Below are 20,117 nucleotides of genomic sequence, written 5' to 3' on the forward strand. Positions count from 1 at the left end.
ACTTCAACCACCTAGCACTAGAACTCCACAATCTACTTCCTGCACAAATCAAGTCAATAGAAAACCCAAGAACATTCAAAACTGCCGCTAAGAACTGGATTATTTCAACTGGAAGACATCATATAGAAAACATAATCTCAAACAATATGTGAGCTCACTTACCCAACGTATTTGCAGTTTGCACCCCCACCCAGAATCTATTACTACTACTAACACCTACTCTAGTACATGGGTTCCCCATAGTTGAGTAGGTTAATTTCCAATAGAATTAAATTCCATATTTTTTCATAAGCCTATTGTATTGTAGATATTTTGTACTTTTTATGTTTTTATTGCTTGATTGTATTTTTTAAAGGGAATAAATTTATTTATTATTATTCAAATAGAATTATACGAGTGGAGTTTCTCACCGCAAGTAAAACGATGATGATTTCAAACCTATCATTATCATCATCATCATCATCATCATCATCATCATCATCATCATTATCATTCCAGGATGATGATCACAATATTCATCGTCATGATGATGATCATTAAAGCTGCAGCTAGCACCTTACCGCAAGCGGGCAGTCACCCTTCCTGGATCTGAGAGACCATTTCCAAATGAGAAGCTATGAATTTTCATGAGTGTTAGTCTTGCTGATAAGATTGGCGGCGGGTTAGGGTCGGTGCTTGGCAAAGATGACGAAGGGCTTAGCAGAAGTAGTCTTGAGAAGAGAGTCTTGAATCCGAATGATGATGAGTAAGGTTAGGGTTTGTGGTCCCGAGTTCGGGAGTTTCCTCTTAGGAGGATCCTTTCGGCAGTTGCGAAAGAAAAATGATCGAGTCCCTTTGATTATTATTCTTCCCCGTTTTTCAATCAGTGATAAGCAGTTTGCTAATTAAGACGGACGGGATTTTTACGACGGTTTTCCGGGTGGAAAGAGAGACGGAATGAGGAAGCGATAACAGGGGAGAAGGAGGTTGTTTGAGTAAGAACTAGGTGTGGGGTGGAGGGGAAGTTCGTTTTTGGGAATTGCGATCGATTCAGGTTGTCGGCAGCAAATTAGGGACAAACGTTCGGCCCTCAGTGTGGCTGATTGTGGCCTTCCCCTGGTTTCGAGGGAAAGTGGGGACGGAATCCGGTCTCGTTTTGTGAGTGAGGCGCAAATTTTGAATGGAAATCTGTTTCACATTAAGAGAGGGTCCAGCCTGTGCTACGTATTAGGCGCGATTTCTCTTTGTTTTTTCGTGGTGCAAAAAGAAACGTTATAAAAATATTTTTGGAGTTGTTCGTTGTTCCTACTGCTTCACTAGCTGCCTAGCCGGGGGCGTTCAATTGCCATCTCCTCTCTAGTCCTCTTCTCTCCCCCCAGCAGGCAGTATAAAAGCGGGAATAAGTTGTGCAGGGGTGACAGTGGGGTTGAATTTGAGGGTTAGGGAAAATGGGAGTGTTTGAGAGTAGAAACTCAGAATACAGAAACATAGGAGTGAAAATGTGTGTGAGGTTGGGGTGAGTGGGAGGGGAAGTGGTGGTAGATGATATTTGCATTCAAATTAGGCTGGTTTACAGTTGTATATCCGCGGCGAGAACAACAGGCAATGAGTGTACGTGTGTGTGTGTGTGTGTGTTGTGTGTGTGTGTGTGTGTGTGTGTGTGTGTGTGTGTGTGTGTGTCGATGTGACGAGGGTCGCTGTGCTCTCAACTAATGCACGACCGGTCATACTTCAAAGCAGCGATAGTGATCTGACGAAGTAGACCTTCCTCTGCCTCTCCAACACACCGATTGCAAAATAACACAAAACATTATAATCCTGTCTGGTTTGTCTGTGAATAGGATGTGTCCACCTCGCACTTCTCTGCGTTTGAGCACATGAAGGCGCGTGTGAGGCCCCCTGCCACCCTCCACCACCACCACTTCACGCATGCTTGCCCCTCATACACATCAGGGTGAGATATTTTGAGTACCTCATATGAAACAACAGGGGTACGAGAGTGCATGATGAGACTCGTTGATGTGAGAGGAGAATTTACACTCGAGCCTCATATTGTAAGATTTCGATGCTCATATTATTTGATGTCTTCATCATGGTCTGATGTATAAGACATGGAAAATATAGAATGCTTGATCTCACCATGGAACAGAATTGAAATGGTCATTATCATTCTATAATCGGTATTCTGGTAAAATTGTTATTCACCGAGTATTTCTCATGGTATTCATATCAGTCTCTTCGATTTGGAAGCGTACGTTTCAAGTTCAGAGTGTAAAATTGAGGATGATGTTTTTCCTCCAAACTTATTTCTAGTTATCATCAAATCACTTCCGTACCGTCTTCATGTACCGTCTCCATGGCGGAGGTTGGCTATCATGATGGCGATTTATCCATTTTTACATACATTACATTACATTGAATCGATTTTCTATTTACAGCCATTATCAGGGGCGCAATTCCCGTACACATATGGTCAGCAATTGGGCTACTGGTATCCACAGGGCTACCATGCAACGGCTGCCACCGCCGCCCAGATGCAGGGTCAGCTGTTCCAGGGTATGCAGGGGTACACCTATGGCACCCAGTTCGGATATCAACAGGGTTACATGGGGTAAGTTATTCTCTCACAATTCAACTAAATCAACTCAACTCGAATTAATTCAACTGATAATTATACTATGTATCAATATTATATAGTATGAGAGTTGTAATAATTGAGTCCATTGATAAAACAACTATTTTCTGTTAGTTTATCACTATCATTGGAATCATCTTCAATAAAATTGAGAACAACTCATGTAGAGAAATTATTTATTCAAGTTTCCCATAATCATATTTAGAAGCCCCTCAAGCAATGACAATTCATGACTGTTATCAAGCCCGGTCTAATTAATCGTCGAACGTGTTAACAAAAATTGTATATGAAAAATCATTACGTTTCCATCACTCTGTTTCCATCACTCCAACATCATTATGTTTCCTAGTAAAGCTACATATTTTCTCTTGAAATTGAATCATAATTTGAAAACAAATATAAAAAAACCAAGTAGTTTTGAAATTTCATTGTCAGTGGGAGAAGTACAAGAAGAACCACAAAGAATAAACAAGAAGAATTATTCTCAAAAAAATATAGTTAACAGAAAATTTATAGCCATGAAAGGTGGTATAGAAATAAGCAGTCAAGGTAGGATAGGATATCATTGTGTGGTATTACATTAGCATTGTATCCGCATTGCAGTAGTATTTACCTTGCTGCTCTAATTCCCCGAAGTTTGTGGTCTGTGAGTTACTGTATTAATTAAAACAGCACTTGCTCTTTTATTTAGTGAGTGCGCGACATTCCCTCCACTAATAGAGTGAGTAGGCTACAACCTTCCAGCCTACCTACCTTACTACTTTCCGGCAGTAATCGTCAGTTGTTGTAGGCTCAAACTTTCAGCCAGTCGAATATTATATGGAATTTAACGTGCATTTAACGTGCAATTAGATGTGAGATGGCTTGCTTTGCATTCAAGTGATAATTATCGCAGGTTTATGACTTGATAGGAGCGCAAGGTGAGGTATAATTACTCCATTGCTGCTTTACAGAATGCGAATATTTGATGTGAGGGGTGTAACTACTTCCAATAAAATCTTTCGGAGTAATTCTCGAAAATCTTACAAACTTAACATTTTAAGTGATGAGTTGATAGGACATAGAACTGATGGAACTGATTTATACCACTATATTTAATCTAATAGAAATTCAATTAAAACATCGTTAATATTATTGAGATAACTGGCAGTTCACCTTCACAGCTCTAATCAGCTCCATTTCCTTAATGTTCTCATAGTTGCGGGGTTGAACAATATTATTATTCTCCAGTCATAAGCTGTATACTGACTTGAACGCCACGAGCACGCGCATTTCACTCTTCATCAGCTGATGCTACGCTTATCATATCTCACTGTATCTGTACAAATACAGATATAATCAGCTGATGAATAGTGGAATGCGCACGTTCGTGGCGCTCAATTCTGTATACAGCTTTAAGAAGCTAGAAGTTCACAGCAGAAGTATACAACTAGAAGTTCACTCTTCATAAATAGAAACTGAGTAGAACAAAACAGTAGCTCAAAACCTAGAAAGTAGAATAAAATAAAAGCTAGATTCCTCGAAACTCGTGCATCTCCCCTGTCTTCATAAATTTAATAAGTGATGTGGCACATTCGATGAGCATTGAAGATTCGATAGAATCTTTATATATGATGAGGGAGTGTTGAACAGTATTATTTGATCACCCTCAATCGAATTAGCACACCTTAAATTACCATTTTTTAAAATTACATCATTCCGGAATCAATTATGATTTTCGAGATAGTTACATTGTTCCATCTCCATTAGTTACCGGTCTTATTGTGTTACAATTTTTAAAACAGTTCATTAATTAATATAATAGAATAACACTATTCAATCCTTTTACGAGGAAGTAATGATAGTATTCTGCTGCATGAATAGCAACAGTGAATTTCCTTATTCACTGCACTTTCCATATTTCCTACATGCAAGATCGAAAAAATATTCTCAACTGTCATGCAGCCGCAATTTATATGTTAATTAAGGTGTTTTAGGAAGTAAAGCCTGTATTCAAATGCAATAATTTCACTCTAAGCTGTTAAATTATTTGTGTAAACTGTAGAATTAACTTATCTATTCCAAGACCATCATTGTATTCTGTGTAAAATGTAGAATTATTTATTTATTCCAAGACCATCAATGTATTTTGTGTTACCTGTTAATTATTTATTCATTCAAACACCATCATTGTATTCTGTGAAGCTGGTCCTTCGGAAACTCAATTCATAATTTTACTATTTGAATTATTACTGTGCTCAAAAAACATTATCCTTTATTCGTCCTCAAACCTCATAATGAACATGTTAAATGATGTATTCATTCAAACAACATCATTGTATTCTATGTCGCCTGTTGAATTATACATTCCAACACCATCATTGTATTTTGTGTAGCCTGTTGAATATATTTATTCATTGAAACACAATCATAGCACTTTGCTTGATCTGTTGAATGATCTATTCATTCAAATGCCATTATTGTATTTTGTGCATTTTTTGTATAGGCGAATGGGCATGAGCGTGCCGGGAGCCGGATGGCCGACGGCGGCTCAGGGACCGCAACTGGGCGGAGCGGGTGCGGCTGCGGCTGCGGCTGCGGCTGCAGTCGCCGCACAAGGCTCAGTGGCCGCACTCCAGCAGCCCACTCCCGCACCCGGCATGATGGCCGCTGCGGCCGCCTATCCTGCCATGCAGCAGTTCCAGGTCAGTAATCTGTCCTACTGCTAAACTCAAAGCATGTCTAATCTATTCTGAACAGGTTGTTCAAATAATACTAGGGATACTCTTGAGTTTCTCAGTGCGAAAGAAACACTACAATAATCACTAATTATATAACTGTATAATTATTCCCCTCATTAGAGGACTTTGGAGCTGAATGGCACTTAAAGACGTTATACAATATTCCATGAATAATAATTATAATAACGAATAATGTGTCCAGTGTAAATGTGTTCCTGTTAAATGCGTATAGACTAATGCGCCACGAACACGCGCATTTCACTTTTCTTCAGCTTTACCTAATGTGTATGTGTAGAGACACAGTTGTATAGTGCGGGTCCCTTGGCTTTGCCTGTCAGCGGAGGGCCACTCAACTGCAATACTACCCAAACAAAAGCATCCAACATTTTTGAAAACTTTCTAGTATTGCTCCAGAAAGACGTAATCTTATAAAACTAATAATCACGTATGTTTTTCCTTTGAGCTTTCAATGTAAATCCTCTAATTCAGAACATGAATAGAATTTAATAAGAAACAGACATGACTTGAAAATAGAGTTATCTTTTCATTTCCAACACAGTGCTTATCAGTCTCACAGTTTACTTTTCTTGCTATATTACCATAGGTAAGGAAAGTATTGCTTTCCGAAAAAAATTAAGGTACCCCAATTTCCAAATTTATTTACGTTTCAAGGTCCCCTGAGTCCAATAAAGTGGTTTATGGGTATTGGTCTGTGTGTTTTTTTTTTCATTTTCTTGAGCCGAATGCTTTTGCGAAGGCATGGATATTACCCGGCGAACCATACCTTGCCAATATAATTATGCCGTTTCAAGGTCACAGAGGCAAAGCTAAGAGACCACAACTGTAATAAGAATAGCATCAGCTGACGGAAATTGAAATAAGCGTGTTCGTGGTGCATGAGTCTGTATGCAACTATTAACACAACATATTCTGTTTGTGACTATAGCATTATTTTATACAACCTGTTCAAGTTATTTTCTCATTCTCTTTGAATAACTACTTCGCATATTTGTTTAACAATGGTGAACAGAACACTTTGTGGGAGAATTATTTTATCCAGGAAATCTATATAAACCATTGATCAAGTGTCAACTCATTCATACAGAACTACTTTGAAATTTGATATTGATATATCTTGCATCATTCTGAAAAATACTTCCTATATCTTATTCAAAATTCGTCTTTTTGAGCTTAAATTCATCACTTGCCAGAATTAGTTTGCTGTGCTCTCCATGATACGATGCAATATCATGTTTCAAGAGTTTTCTAGAAGGTACTGAGCTTATTTTAATTTTACAATTCTGTTCCATCATAATCATGCAAAATACAGTGGTGTGATCCCAGTACAACTCAGTTTAGAAATATTTATTTTCCTCTCGGACCGTTTGAAATAAGTCAATTAGAAGTGATGAAATATATTTTGACAGGTTTCAATAATTCCACTCGAGTAGATTTTCCTGAAAAGAGTAACTTGAAAATTGAAAAGTGATGTGATCACCATTGTACAAATCAACAAGGCATGTCAGAAAGATAATTTTTCCAAGCTTCAAGAAGAATTGAATTATATCCAATAATAAATTATCATTGTCACTATTTTTTTTTCTTTTGAAGGTAACGCAATCGTACAACTTAAAAGAATTTCGAACTATGTTATGATTGATTACTTATTAACAATTAATCTGAACTGTACAGTTTGATGAAATAAAAAATGGAAGGTGAGGTGAATTTATTTTCCAATCCATTTGTTTCACTCATCAATTTGATGAGTCTATTGAGGATTAATCTTCTGTTTCAATTTCGAAAAAACTTGAACTTGGAAAAATGTATCGTTTTTCAAATATTATTCAAGCTGCATGATTTTGATGACCTCAAAATACAGTATGGTATGAAAAACTTTAAACTTTTAAGTTGATTTGTTAGAATAGTTCGATAATCAGTTTTAGATGCGCTCTCATGAATGATTTTAATTTTGTGTTATTGTTCTCATTCGTGCTTACAATATACCATTCGTCTTGTTTGATCTTAGTGATATTTATCCATATTCTATTTATAACTATGGAAACCAGCTCTACTTGGGTGTTTCACAACTCTCGATCGATGATGATTATTCAGGTTATAGTTTTCTATAGATATCAAATTATGAGCATTATGAAATTATAACATTTTGTAACAAAAAATGAGCATTATGAAATTATAACATTTTGTAACAAAAAACTGTCATTGAACTAAACATTGATAAACATAATTGGAATCGTTCTTGATATCTATGTGGCTTGAAGCAAGAACTACTGATATCAATACAATGTTGATAGAAAATAATCAAAATTCATTGTATCCAGCCTACACAAATTATTGGAATAGAGATTCTCCTTTCAAATGAATTATTGAATGTCTTATAAAATTTTGAAAAATCAGATTTCCATCATGTCAGTTGATTTTCAGTTGACATACCGTACACTTCATATATGATTTATATTAAAATAAAAATATCAATAAAAATTTGCATGCCAATTTCAGTAGGGATTGTTGCTTATTACTAACAACGCATGAACTCTTTTTCACATTAACTATAGCATGAATTGAAATGTACTGTCTAATTATAATGATCTACATTTTGGATTTTTAATTTCGATGAGAAGAGATTTCAAATACCATTCAAAAATATTAATGGAAAATTAGTTTTCCATAGATATCGAAATTTAAAATATAGACCCTTCTACATACATTTCTCAAATGATCTACGATAGTAGCAAATTTGGCTATGCTGTAATATGTTACGTAATACAGTATTATATGAATAATGAATGATAAAATGAGAAGAAAAAATCATTCTTCATTCATCACGCACTTACTACTTCACTTACTATTCAATTTAGTTTCAACTAAAACCCTAGAATAGTGGAGTTAAAATGCATTCCATCTATAGATAGAAAGACACTTCAATTGCTTATTACTTTCATACGATTCAACTTGGGAATATTACTTTCAAATTTTGTGAAAGACGATTTAGAACCTTGACTATTATTTTCATTGAGAAAAACTGTCAGAAAAATTGATTGAAATTATTGGTTTGAAATTATCATTGTAGCTCCAAACTCTATTCTTCCACCTTTGAAAAGAATGATACTTTCATAGTTCATCATAATATTATTTATTTATTTATTTATTATTGAAAAAAATAAACAATCAAATACATCCCAAAAAGCAATATTTCTAATATGTGTTCCCTATAGGCAACCCTGTGTGGGTATTACTTTACATGGTATATTTTTTTCCCAGCATACATTATTATTATTCACGTGGAAGAGCAGAAAATTTCCAATTGCAAATAAAGTTAGACAACTTGACAACTTGAATTCAAGTGGCAAAAAAGTGAATTCTCTTGGTGCAGTACAGTAGTTTAGTTTCAAAACATTTCTGAATTTGCATAGTGACTCTGAACTACGCTACATCTCGGCTCAGCACGAGTTCAAGAGTGTTGAAATTAATTCATATTCATGAAAGACTAGCAACTATAGGGCAACTAGATGTCACATTCGTAAGATAAGACTCATAATCATGAATCCTGACTTGGGTATGCAGATTTGTTTGAGTTTTTCTAAAAATTACACGTTTTAAATTGAGTTTAGGTGGTTAATGATAACGTGTTCTACTTCATAATTTGATCATAGTTCACTTCTAATGATGCAGTTTCGCTGATAAAGATAAATGAATGGTATTTTTTCAAAATTGCACAAATCGATTCAAGTTGTAGTTATAACCAACCAGTTAAAACCATAAAACCAGTTACATATCAGAATCAGTTGTACATATTCATTTCAACACTATACACGCTAAGTGTATAGAAGATCACAAAGTATCTTATCGTAATACAGGAAATAACTTGCTTTTGTTGAAAAAATTTAAATCATTAAACGAATTCACTGGATTTCATCTCGAGTACATTTCAATATTAATATCACAAGTATTGAACAATGACAACCAAATTATTGTTCTAGTTTAAGAGGAAAATTTTACTGTATCTCCAACCAATCATCAATGGAATAAATGACATTCGAATAACAATACAAGAGAGGAATAAAAGATTTATACTTTGCCTCTTTGATTTTTGTCTCAGAATCGTAGGATTCTTAGAATGAAGGCCTTCACTAGTTGTTAAAATAGCCCAATCCACTGATGATTCTTATCGTCAACGATTGTTCTTATCTTCACTGCACATCTCAAATATTATGTTTACTGCAGCGAATACAAAAATGATTGCAATATATATCTTAAGGAACCCATTTCTGTCATTGCACACAACGGTATTTTGATAGTAATATACGACATCATTTTAACGTGGAATGTATTTTTTCACGTTATTACGATCCAAAAAATGCTACTATTACGCTATTTCCTTCATTTTATTGTGCTTTAGCGAGTGCCTTCCCAGTTTCTTATTCTTTGTTACTCTTTACATTCCACTAGTGTTTATAGCTTCCTCTTCCGGGTTCTCATTCTCTTGATAACATCGACTTCTCGTCATCTAGTCTACATCTCTTATCTTATCACAGCAATGTACTATGGGGGATGGAGTACCCCCCATACACGCCCAAGTTGCTGCATTAAAATTATTGCATGTAATCTCATATTGTAAATGTGGAACATGATTTTCCTTTCTGCTCAGTGAGATTCACTCATCCCCTCCCACCCTTTCCACCCAACGCTTTCTTTCTGTTTCCTTTGCACTGTTCTTCTTCTACATTTTCGTCAACATTATAACTCGTTCAGGCTCCTGTTATCTGTTTGGTCGCAAAGTCCACGGCTTTCTCTTCAACTCTTAACATGTCAATTATGTTTTAAGAGTTGGGAGTTGAGAATTAAGGACCGTATTTTCAAATAGCTGCAGTAATTTAACTGTACAAAGGTAGCAAACGATCTCAATGTCAGCTAATCACGCTTGACATGCCAAACTTGCAACATTCCGATGAACTCTAGTAGCTGGGAAAAAACAACACAAGCTTGGCTAATAAGGATCTCAACAATCATTCATTAATGCTACTCTGTTTTATGTTTCGATTTCGTATTAATATAACTATCTGAATAAGGGTTTCATGATATCAAATTGAACATTTGCGACAAATAACTAGAAATAATTCTAGGCTACAAGGCTACTATATCTCTAGGTATCTTATATGGGAGGGAATTATTCGATATTGGAGTGTTAATCATCTTGAAATGGAAATCAATATAAATTCTTTCTCTTTTTTCAAATCCTGATAAATCTCTGAATCTATATTTTCTACTCCACTTTTCCCACATTTGCTGTATTTTAGCTGAAGGCTATTTCAACTCTATCCACTTTTGACCATACTTCTGTAGATAAATAAGGGACTTTCCAGTGTGCTGAGATAGAAGCATGTAATCCAGAGAGTTGACAAACACCTATTAATAAATTCATGATAGAAGAATTGGTTGGAATGCGGATAAACTTGGGCATTACAACTGTTCATCCTCTTGGTTCATTCTTATAATATGCCAATTGAATTGTGCTACAGTTGAAATCTTTTCACTGAATCAAGGCTTGGATTAGCTTGATATTATGCCTACACATCAATAAAAAAGAAAGTTCTATTACCAAGGGCATCAAATTATTCAATGTAAAAAGGAAATATCAGATTAGACCTTTGAAAAACATATTAAGAATATAGCCTCTAATTGAATGGAAAACGCGTAGAGAAAAGCTGCTTGTTCTTCAAAACTTCTATGAAATACAGAAATTTCATTAAAATTGAGGTTTCAATTTTTTTTCATCTAACATACTGGATTTGAAATCTCATCTATCAAGCTGTTGATTTGTTATCATTGTGCAATTTTCTTGCACTGCATGGTTCTCATTAGCTCTTGCATGTTCATCTCATTTCGTTCATTCATTTGCTCATGCCTTAGCTGCATATTTTTTTTCAATTTAGTCTAACGAATTGTACCCACAATATATTGAAAAGCCCATTACTCTGGACTATCTCCTATTGGTTTCAGCTCAATGCAATGTAACTCGATCTAAATGAAATCCAATTTCTACTTGAAAATAAATCTTTTGAAAATTAATGCTCCATTCTCTGACTCTTTTCTTATACCTTTTAGAATCCAAAATTTGAAAAAAAACTTTATATCACGTGAAGGTCTTACTGATATTTTACCTTCGTAAGGTAAATGATGATCGTGAAAAAATTTTTGTCATTCTCATACTAGGTTCATCTATGAGTAGTTATTTTGATATTATATTCTGTTATGACTTAAAATCACAAGTTTCCTACTCTTTCACTCAATGTTCAATATAATAAAAAATAACAATATTAGTGATTGAAGAAGATCTCTATATCTCTTTTGGTAATAAATTCGATAAGTTCGTAGTAGAACTCGAGAGACATATTCTATTGATTGACCAACCAGATAGTCCAGATTGATTGGCCGACAATCACCAAGTTGCCTGTTGACAGGAGCTCATGAATGGCTAGTCTACAACGTATTGTACGCGAGCGCTGACGCCCATATAATTTCTCCTATCACTAAAGCACAATCATTCATTATTATTCAGTAGACATCACATTGATAGCTAATGATAATCAGTCACTGAAAATGAATAATATATCAGTGTTGCTGCATGTGAGATTTTTGTTGGGTGGAGGGGTAGATCCTCTCCCCCCGACCCCCCTGCCGGTCTTATGACGTCACTGTTTCTGTTTGACAGCTGGCAGATGAGGACTGGCTGGCCCCCAGCCTTCTTGTCTGATGGTAACAACGCCTTCAGTCTCAAGCACTCCAAACGCAATCACCTATAAATAATATTAAATATATTATATAATTTCCGTTATTTTTATTTTGTAGTGGAGATCATAATGGGTGACATAGAGAGAGAAAAAAAATAATTTTTTACGGTCAAAATCTTTTTATAGTAATCTCTCTCTGAACAAGAATTGTTAGAACTCGAAAGTCTTTCAAGACCCCCTGTCAACGCGCTTCAAGGTTTATGTGATTGTTTTTGAAAAAACATTGTGACACAACAAAGTTGATGATGATCAAAGTTGAGGTTTGCCCTTCCAACTCACCACAAAAAGATGAAAAAAATTAATAAATAAAATTGAGTGGTTATCAACATTTTTACGCTCTTTTGTATGTTATTTTTTCTTTTTATTCTATTTTTATCATAATTAGTTCTTTATTCACTGTCTGTGTATCTTTCAAAACTAACAAAACAGAATTCACAATAGAACAATGTGTTCATTATGGACTACTTTCTTGGTAATCTTCCATTTTTTTATCCTACTCATTGGAGTCGTATCAACTAGCAAGCCTATCAAATGGTGAAGCTTCTACTCTCTAAGTCTTGATCTATGTTCTAGATCATTTCTATACGTTGTTTCTGAATAGAAATAGAATTTCTTGATATGATTAGAATGAGACTAAAGTGAAAGTCAACCAGTGGAATCCTCTTTGGAAAGTCGTCCAAATAATTCATCAAATGAATTATAAAATGTCCTGTAACCTTTTAAAAATAATGTTATCTATTGGTCATATTCTATGTATTTTATTTGAATGAATATACGTTCTTGTTTAAAGCTAGCTGAAGTTTTAATGAATAGAGGAATCCATTACTGCAAACTTATATTCAATTGATTCATAACACCATCCAATCGAATAATTACAATCATGATTGGAATGGGTATCCAAATTTCTTCATGTTAGTTCTTCATTTATTCTTCTGAGGGGAAACGTGATAGAGGAGTTTTCAATTGCTAGTTTTTGATTCTTATGGACTGTAGAACTGACTCGACTACCCTATTGTTTGGATTAGTTCTGCTGGTACGAAATTGAAGTTTGTACGAACTAAACTTCCAGTAATTCAATTTGGAATCCAGAATGGAGTTCTCTAGATACAACTGAAAACTTTTCACATTTGAATTTTAATATATCATGAATGCACTATCAAATGAATCGACTGCATCCATTCCGTTATTTACTTAATGGCCTACTCACAATTATTATAATAGAGTACATGGAACTATTCTGTGGAGAAATATCAGAACAAAAGAAATCACCTAAATATTGAATTTGAAATGAAGAAATTCAGTAACTCGAGCAGGTAGAATCTGGTCGGCCTATGTACGGGAATGCTCTGATCATTATAATATTTTCCCTAGAAATTATCCTAAAAATTAGAGAGTAAAGAACAAATTGAACGAAAAGAATAGAGGAAAGTAGGATGGTATTTTTTGTAGTTGAGCTCCCATCATGTGAGTTTCAAGCTCTAAATCTATTGTAGCCTTGAAAATAATTTTCATGAATCTATCCAATTTTCAAGTCCTAATATTTGAATTTTATTCATTTCTCCAAACCAACATTAAAACATACTCTCTGTTTTTCTTTAGTATCTCAATAATCTACTGTTGTAGTTATTATTATCAAATAAAACCCAATTATTGAAAAAAATCGCAAAACGTTCTCCTACATTACTGCAAAGCTTATTATTTGTGAGAGATTTGGTGAGTGAAAATCTCAAATCGAATTTTTAACATTCATTTTTGTTTGTTACAAGCGTAAAAAACTTGATAATCAGCTCATGAGTTGGAAGGGAAATATCAGTAGTCCCGAAATTCAGTCAGCTTATTATCTTTTGTTTATATGACGGAAAAGACCCTGATGATGGGATCAGGCTAGTGATCGCCGACACGTGAGCTGGAGTGGACGCGGTCCGCCTGCTGGTGCTGCTGCTGCTACCTGGTGACGAATCACTGCAACTTCAACACAAGACTGCCAACAGTAGGCCTGCTCTCTCCACAATCCATTCATCTGCACACAATTGGTTGTTGATAGTTTAGCAGGAGAAATCGACGTAGAAAATATTGTACAAAGTGCGGTGAAAAATATGTGCTACTGTATACTGATTTTAGACCGAGGCAGGAAACGTACCACTACAGCCAAAGTATTCATGATTACTAACAACAGTGCATGGAAGATGACAGCACATAATGTTTACACCACAAATGTAGAGTGAACTAATCATTACGGCTCCTTTGTTCTATATTGTGATGTAAACTACAACTTGGTGTTTCTGTTCGGAAAATTGCGGTAAAATGTTGTAACAATTTTGCTTTTCATAAACTAGAAGCCCCAAACCTTCCTCCCTAGATATAATTTGTCCAAATCTTTCATATGCCTGAATTTAGAAAGGGGAAAAATAATTTCAGATTCAAGGCAATCCCCCACTTTATTTCCTTGTAGATCTATAGAATAAATAATCCTTTGTAAGTTACAAACCCCCGATTATTAGTTTTCATCGTGTCATAAAAATTGTCTATACAAAACGAACCTGAATATTCTGTTAATTAATTGAAGTAACTTAAATATAAACTTAAACTAGAAATTGCCAAAATTATTATTTTTATCATCATCATCATTGTTATCATCCCCATAAGTTAATTTATCATGACAGTACAGCCGGTGACGTCATCAACAAAAACAATCAATAAATTATTGTTTAGACGATTTGGTTTAGACATTGCGTGACATTTCTAGTGATGATGTAGATTGAAAAGATAAGGTAGAACGCAACTTGATTGGAATAATAATTAATCGGTCGTATCAATTAAGTTCACAACTAATATAATAATTAATAATGATAACAAACAGGGATTGTTATAGATTGATTGGAGTTCATCCCTTCAATTCGAAGAGACAGAAATGAATTGAATTAAACGATAATATGTTATACTGGTGATAAAAATGAAATTGTAGAGGTCAATATAGTAGTGAGCAGGTCAAAACCAAAGCATAGTGTTTTCTAGATTAGAAACAAGTAGAGATAAAATATATATTATTAATATATAATATATACATGCATCAAATGATATACTATAGGAACGAGTAATTCTTATTCAGATGTAGAAGGTAAATAATACAGATTATCCAATAAGTAATTGGGTGTGACGTCCATTGACTAGTACATACAATTTTAAAACAAATCATTTCTTTCAAATTCTCAATTCATTGGTTCATTTTTCTCATATATCTGTACATATACAATTCAGGTGAAAACAACAATCATTCACTCATAACTGTATTTTTCAATCATTATAAATGTATATATATAATTCAACGGGTTTCCAAATTGGACCGAAATTTATTTGGATTCTTGTTCAATAATCATAATATTATATTCATTAACATTCAATCAAATGCAATTTTTCATTTTTTATTCACATCTTCTGAATCTCAATTCATCATACGTGTGCATAAAGCATAACAGTAACTTGGAAAATACACAAATGAAGTACAACAGAATTTAGAACTACCTACTTCAATCCATACTTTATATTTTTGGACGCTGAAAACACACAGCTTTATTGACTTATAATCATATATTAACCTTCAAAATATATGAATGAAATCATCCATGAAACAAAGACTCAAATATAATAGTATACATTCACAAGACAGGAATTTTTTTCTCTGCCTATTGGGAGAAGCAGGAGAAGCAACTGCCTATTGATCGATATGAATTGAGTATGGAATGTTGACTAGTGTAATTTGAAGAATTATTTGTTTTGAAAGTAATAATTGTATGTACCAGTTACGGTCTACTAGCTCACCAAATACATATTTGAACAATCTACTACAGAAAGTAATTAACACACAGATCACATCATGAAAGTAGGCAATCATCAATTAGCTGAATCCAGTCGATTCTCATGAGGTCAATTTTTAAAAGTTATTTTGTAAATAAATTGAAATATAATATAATATATGATATGAAAAAAGATCTTTGTAAAGAAAATGCACAAATCAGAACATTTTAGGATAAATATTACTGGCGCCGCGGTTATTATAGTAGTCAGAAAATTATTGATATATGAATCACTCAAACAACAAATCAGTATAATCATTATGAAGATTTTAAACAACGATCAAATTTTTGAAACAACATTTAGTGAGAAAATCAATTAATAATTTAACTTGAGTCAATCAATAACAATCATTAAGTTAAAAGTTATTTTATCCATGATAATCATAAACCATAGATTTTTTTACTAATATCCTAAAACAAAATTTCTGTTGTTAAAATTCTGTGAGAACCTGTTAGAAATGTTTCTGTTAAATTGATTATCACTCTGTCAGTAGAGGTACGGTACTTAAAGCTCTAGTGTTAATTCATTTTCAGTTTCATAGAAAACAAATTGAACTAATTAGAAACATTGTACATAGCTAATCGAATGTATAATAGGAAAAGTTGATAATTATGTGAGGATTGTAATTTGTATCATAATATTATATTGGCAATAGAATGGTTTATGTTTGTTGGTGACGGTTCTTGTTCTGTTGTTGATGTTTTGATCTTCATACTTGAAATATCTTCTCATGATTCTAGAATTAAGAATTCATTCTTCTATCACTCTTCATTGAAATATCTTCAGCTAGGTTTGGAATAACTTATTGATATAATAACTCATCAGGATCTTGAGAGTTTGAATATGTTCAGTACCTGAATCAAAATTCAAATAATAAACATTTTCACCTTGTATCAAACTTGTATTGGAACAGCATCCGAAACGTGGAAAGTATAAGCTACTGTAAGTGGTTACACGGCAATTTTTCATCGAATGAGCGTTTTTGGAATAAGAACTTGATAGTCATTTTAGTCGATTGTGTACTAATATAAGGCCAGTTTGAAAAACGTCAATGAATATTGAGAAAATCATGATTAATTTCAAGTGAGAAGATCAATAAGCTCAGATCTATACAAAATTTTGTTGAGATGGAACAAAGTTGGGTTCTTATGTTATGTTAACGTTTCAATGATGTGAGACATGTGAAATACGCCTGTAAAATTACTTAGAAGCGAGGCTCCAAAATAACAGAATAGATGAAAACTATTAACAGCTTCGAGTGCATTGCACTCAATTTTGCAGTGATCAATTTCAAGTAGAGGAAAATTCTGCAAAAGACCTGTTAGCTGTAAGGTTTGATGAAGAAATATCATAATAATGAAAGTAGAAACTAAGAATTAACACATTAAAATAGTATTTATTGTTGAAAGGGACGTATTAACCACGGATTATCTGCATAGAAATTAATCTATAGAGTCTATTGAAAATAAGGAGATATCACACAATGCGTAGAAATTTACGATTAATGGAGTTTTTACTGGTTACCACGAGGGAGAAAAACATTTTTATAGCGTTCTTTAATAAAAAAAAGGATAAAAATAAAATAGAACGTAAGATGTTTGTTTAATAGGTGAGAATTTTGATAAACTTTAAAAACAAAATGGAATGGACTGTTGCAAGAAGGAGTCGCTTGTATTGGAAGTTTTTTTTATTTGAAAGGCTGTACTATTCATATTTAAGTATAATTTTAGTGTTATCAAATGTGAGGCCGTAATTATATAACGTTAAATAAAAAAGCATATAGTGATGCACGTATAGTTCCAAAAAAGCACAGGTTGCCCTAACCCCTAGCTGTAAATGTGAGATTGATTGTTATATACTTGTACGGTACGCAAGGATGGTCTAATGAGTGAATGCCGTATGAGAGCATGTAAACTATAAATATTATTGTATTGTATGGAAAATGGAGCTGTTGAGTACAAGGATTGTCTGAAATGTAGAGCGACTGTGACTGTTGTGGTCGTGAGTGCAAGCCATGGACAACCCAATCAATTCCTTTATGTTAGTTGTATTTCGGTGTATTTTAAAACAAGTGTTCCCATCTCTTATTGAGAATATTGATGTATATCTCAGTGGAATTGAATGTTTAAAACTAATTTCGTTAATTGTCTAATAGTATTAGCAAATTCAACCCCCATAATTTCTTCAATCCCTTTTCATTCTTGTGGTGAACTATCCACTGAAAATAATATATTATTTTCTTATAGCTGTTACTTATCTACTTGAACACCATTTCAAAATCTGGATGTGAGTTTTCTCTGTAGTTTATAATAGATATTTACAACGAAATATTTGAAAGGCAAATTGTGCAATTTGTATTTTTAGAACATTTAAACAGTGATCAAGTACGTACTAACTGATTCAAATTTTCGAAGAATTGTTACTGAAATTCAACAAATTTTTCATTGCCAGTAATTTGAAGCTGGATCTACTGCAACAAAGAAGAACTATTTTTCTATTAATGCTGTGAGAAAATTCTGGAATTCAATTTCCTTTCTTGTAAGCAAAAATGGTTATATCGTTATTCTCAGTCAATTTATTAAGAAATTGTGAGAACTATTTTTATCCGTGTACAATATTAGACACTCATGAACTTAGACATAATAACATAACTCTCGATGGATGAAAATGGGAGATTCTAGGGAAAATAAAAATCATAGTTATTCTGAAGCAAGTATATTGCAAGTAACTGGATTCAAATAGTGATAAAAATTGTTCAATATCATTCTAAAGGTGCGTACAGATATACGCGCTGCGAAGATGAGCAATTCACTTTTAATCAGCTGACTATATCTGTATTTTTATAGAAGCGGTAAGATACAGATGTAAGAAGCTTGGCATCAGCTGATTGAAAGTGAATTGCTCATGTTCGCGTCGCGTATATCTGTACGCACCTTTATATCTTACCGACAAAGAATTTCATAATTCAGTAGAAATGATAGAAGAAATGAGATTTTTCTTCGTTAAAAAAAACCTGGAACTATTACAAATGATGATGATTTTGACGCTTATATCAAAGTTATTTTTTCCAGCAATATTATAATGTAATTTTTGTGGAACATTTTCCATCGAAGTGTGATACATCAGTACAAAGTAGCTGAATACAAACATCGAATAACCAGTGATTTACTTTTTGATTTACTAGAATGATCTTTTTTGTATAACAATAACAACTATTTGACAGTCATGAAACAATTCAAGATAGAAAATTCAAATATCAAATGTCTATTCAATCGGGAAAACTTTGGGAGTTAAGATTCCTAGTGTGTATCATTGTCCTGATCACTTATGTCTACTTTTCAAGCTGATTGAATATTATAATTGCATGATTTTGAGAGTAGGGGAAATTCAAGTGGATATAATGATAACTAAGGAATTGGGTTGAATTTGTTTTCTTCCAAAATAGGAAATTGTTTGTAATTGCAGTATCTTTGCTTCAAATATATTGTTATGAAAGGATGAAAAGTCATAAAAAAATGTTGCCAATCAAATAAAGTGCCACTTCAGAGTGACAGAGCCCAAAAATCTATATATACTTCCAAATCTCTTCAAAACCCCACTTTTATAAAATGCTCTGTAGGTATTTCTTCGAGATCTATACTTTAAGATTTTTGCAGCTGTTCGAAAGATAAATATATTGTAATGTGTTACCTTATATGTTATTGAAAGAATACCATTGACCTGAAAGGTCGAATGAGAAAATGATTTTTATAAATATATAGTATATATTATCTAAATAAGTTAATGAAGAATGTTGTGTACCTAATGTTATTGTATGATGAATGGCTGATGGAAATACTGAAACAGTCCGATGACTGTGTATATACATATAAATATATATATTACAAAATGTCCTGTCCGTTATTTACCTACTCTATATTCCCTATATCATTTACATTTCATTATCCTCAACCGTACTGTTGATTTCATAAGAAAGTGGCGTACGCTGAGACGATTTAGAAAATTGAGTGAAATTTCAACTCACAAAAACTGACACAAGGAAGCCTCTTATTTTTAAAAGAGGATCATATGGAAACTATCCATTTTATTAATGAATCACATGCACAATATTGAAACTAC

The 20,117-nt window shown here is 33.6% G+C and overlaps 1 protein-coding gene across 5 annotated transcripts in view; it reads left to right on the top strand.

Annotated features, from left to right (window-relative positions):
• Positions 1 to 19,889, top strand: part of LOC111049599 (nucleolysin TIAR) — a 675,963-nt gene extending 656,074 nt beyond the window's left edge. For 4 of the 5 annotated variants that reach the window (XM_039427387.1, XM_039427390.1, XM_039427391.1 and 1 more), the window contains 3 exons: positions 2,418 to 2,590; positions 5,100 to 5,298; positions 12,065 to 19,889. In XM_039427387.1, coding sequence (XP_039283321.1) covers positions 2,418 to 2,590; positions 5,100 to 5,298; positions 12,065 to 12,106 — 414 coding nt within the window. In that variant the 3' untranslated portion in view covers positions 12,107 to 19,889. The remainder of the gene's footprint in view (positions 1 to 2,417; positions 2,591 to 5,099; positions 5,299 to 12,064) is intronic. The other variant, XM_039427388.1, reaches the window with a different exon arrangement.
• The last annotated feature ends 228 nt before the right edge of the window (positions 19,890 to 20,117 follow it).

The sequence above is a fragment of the Nilaparvata lugens genome, chromosome 4, assembly GCF_014356525.2.
Source record: "Nilaparvata lugens isolate BPH chromosome 4, ASM1435652v1, whole genome shotgun sequence".
In the NCBI taxonomy this organism is placed as follows: domain Eukaryota; kingdom Metazoa; phylum Arthropoda; class Insecta; order Hemiptera; family Delphacidae; genus Nilaparvata; species Nilaparvata lugens.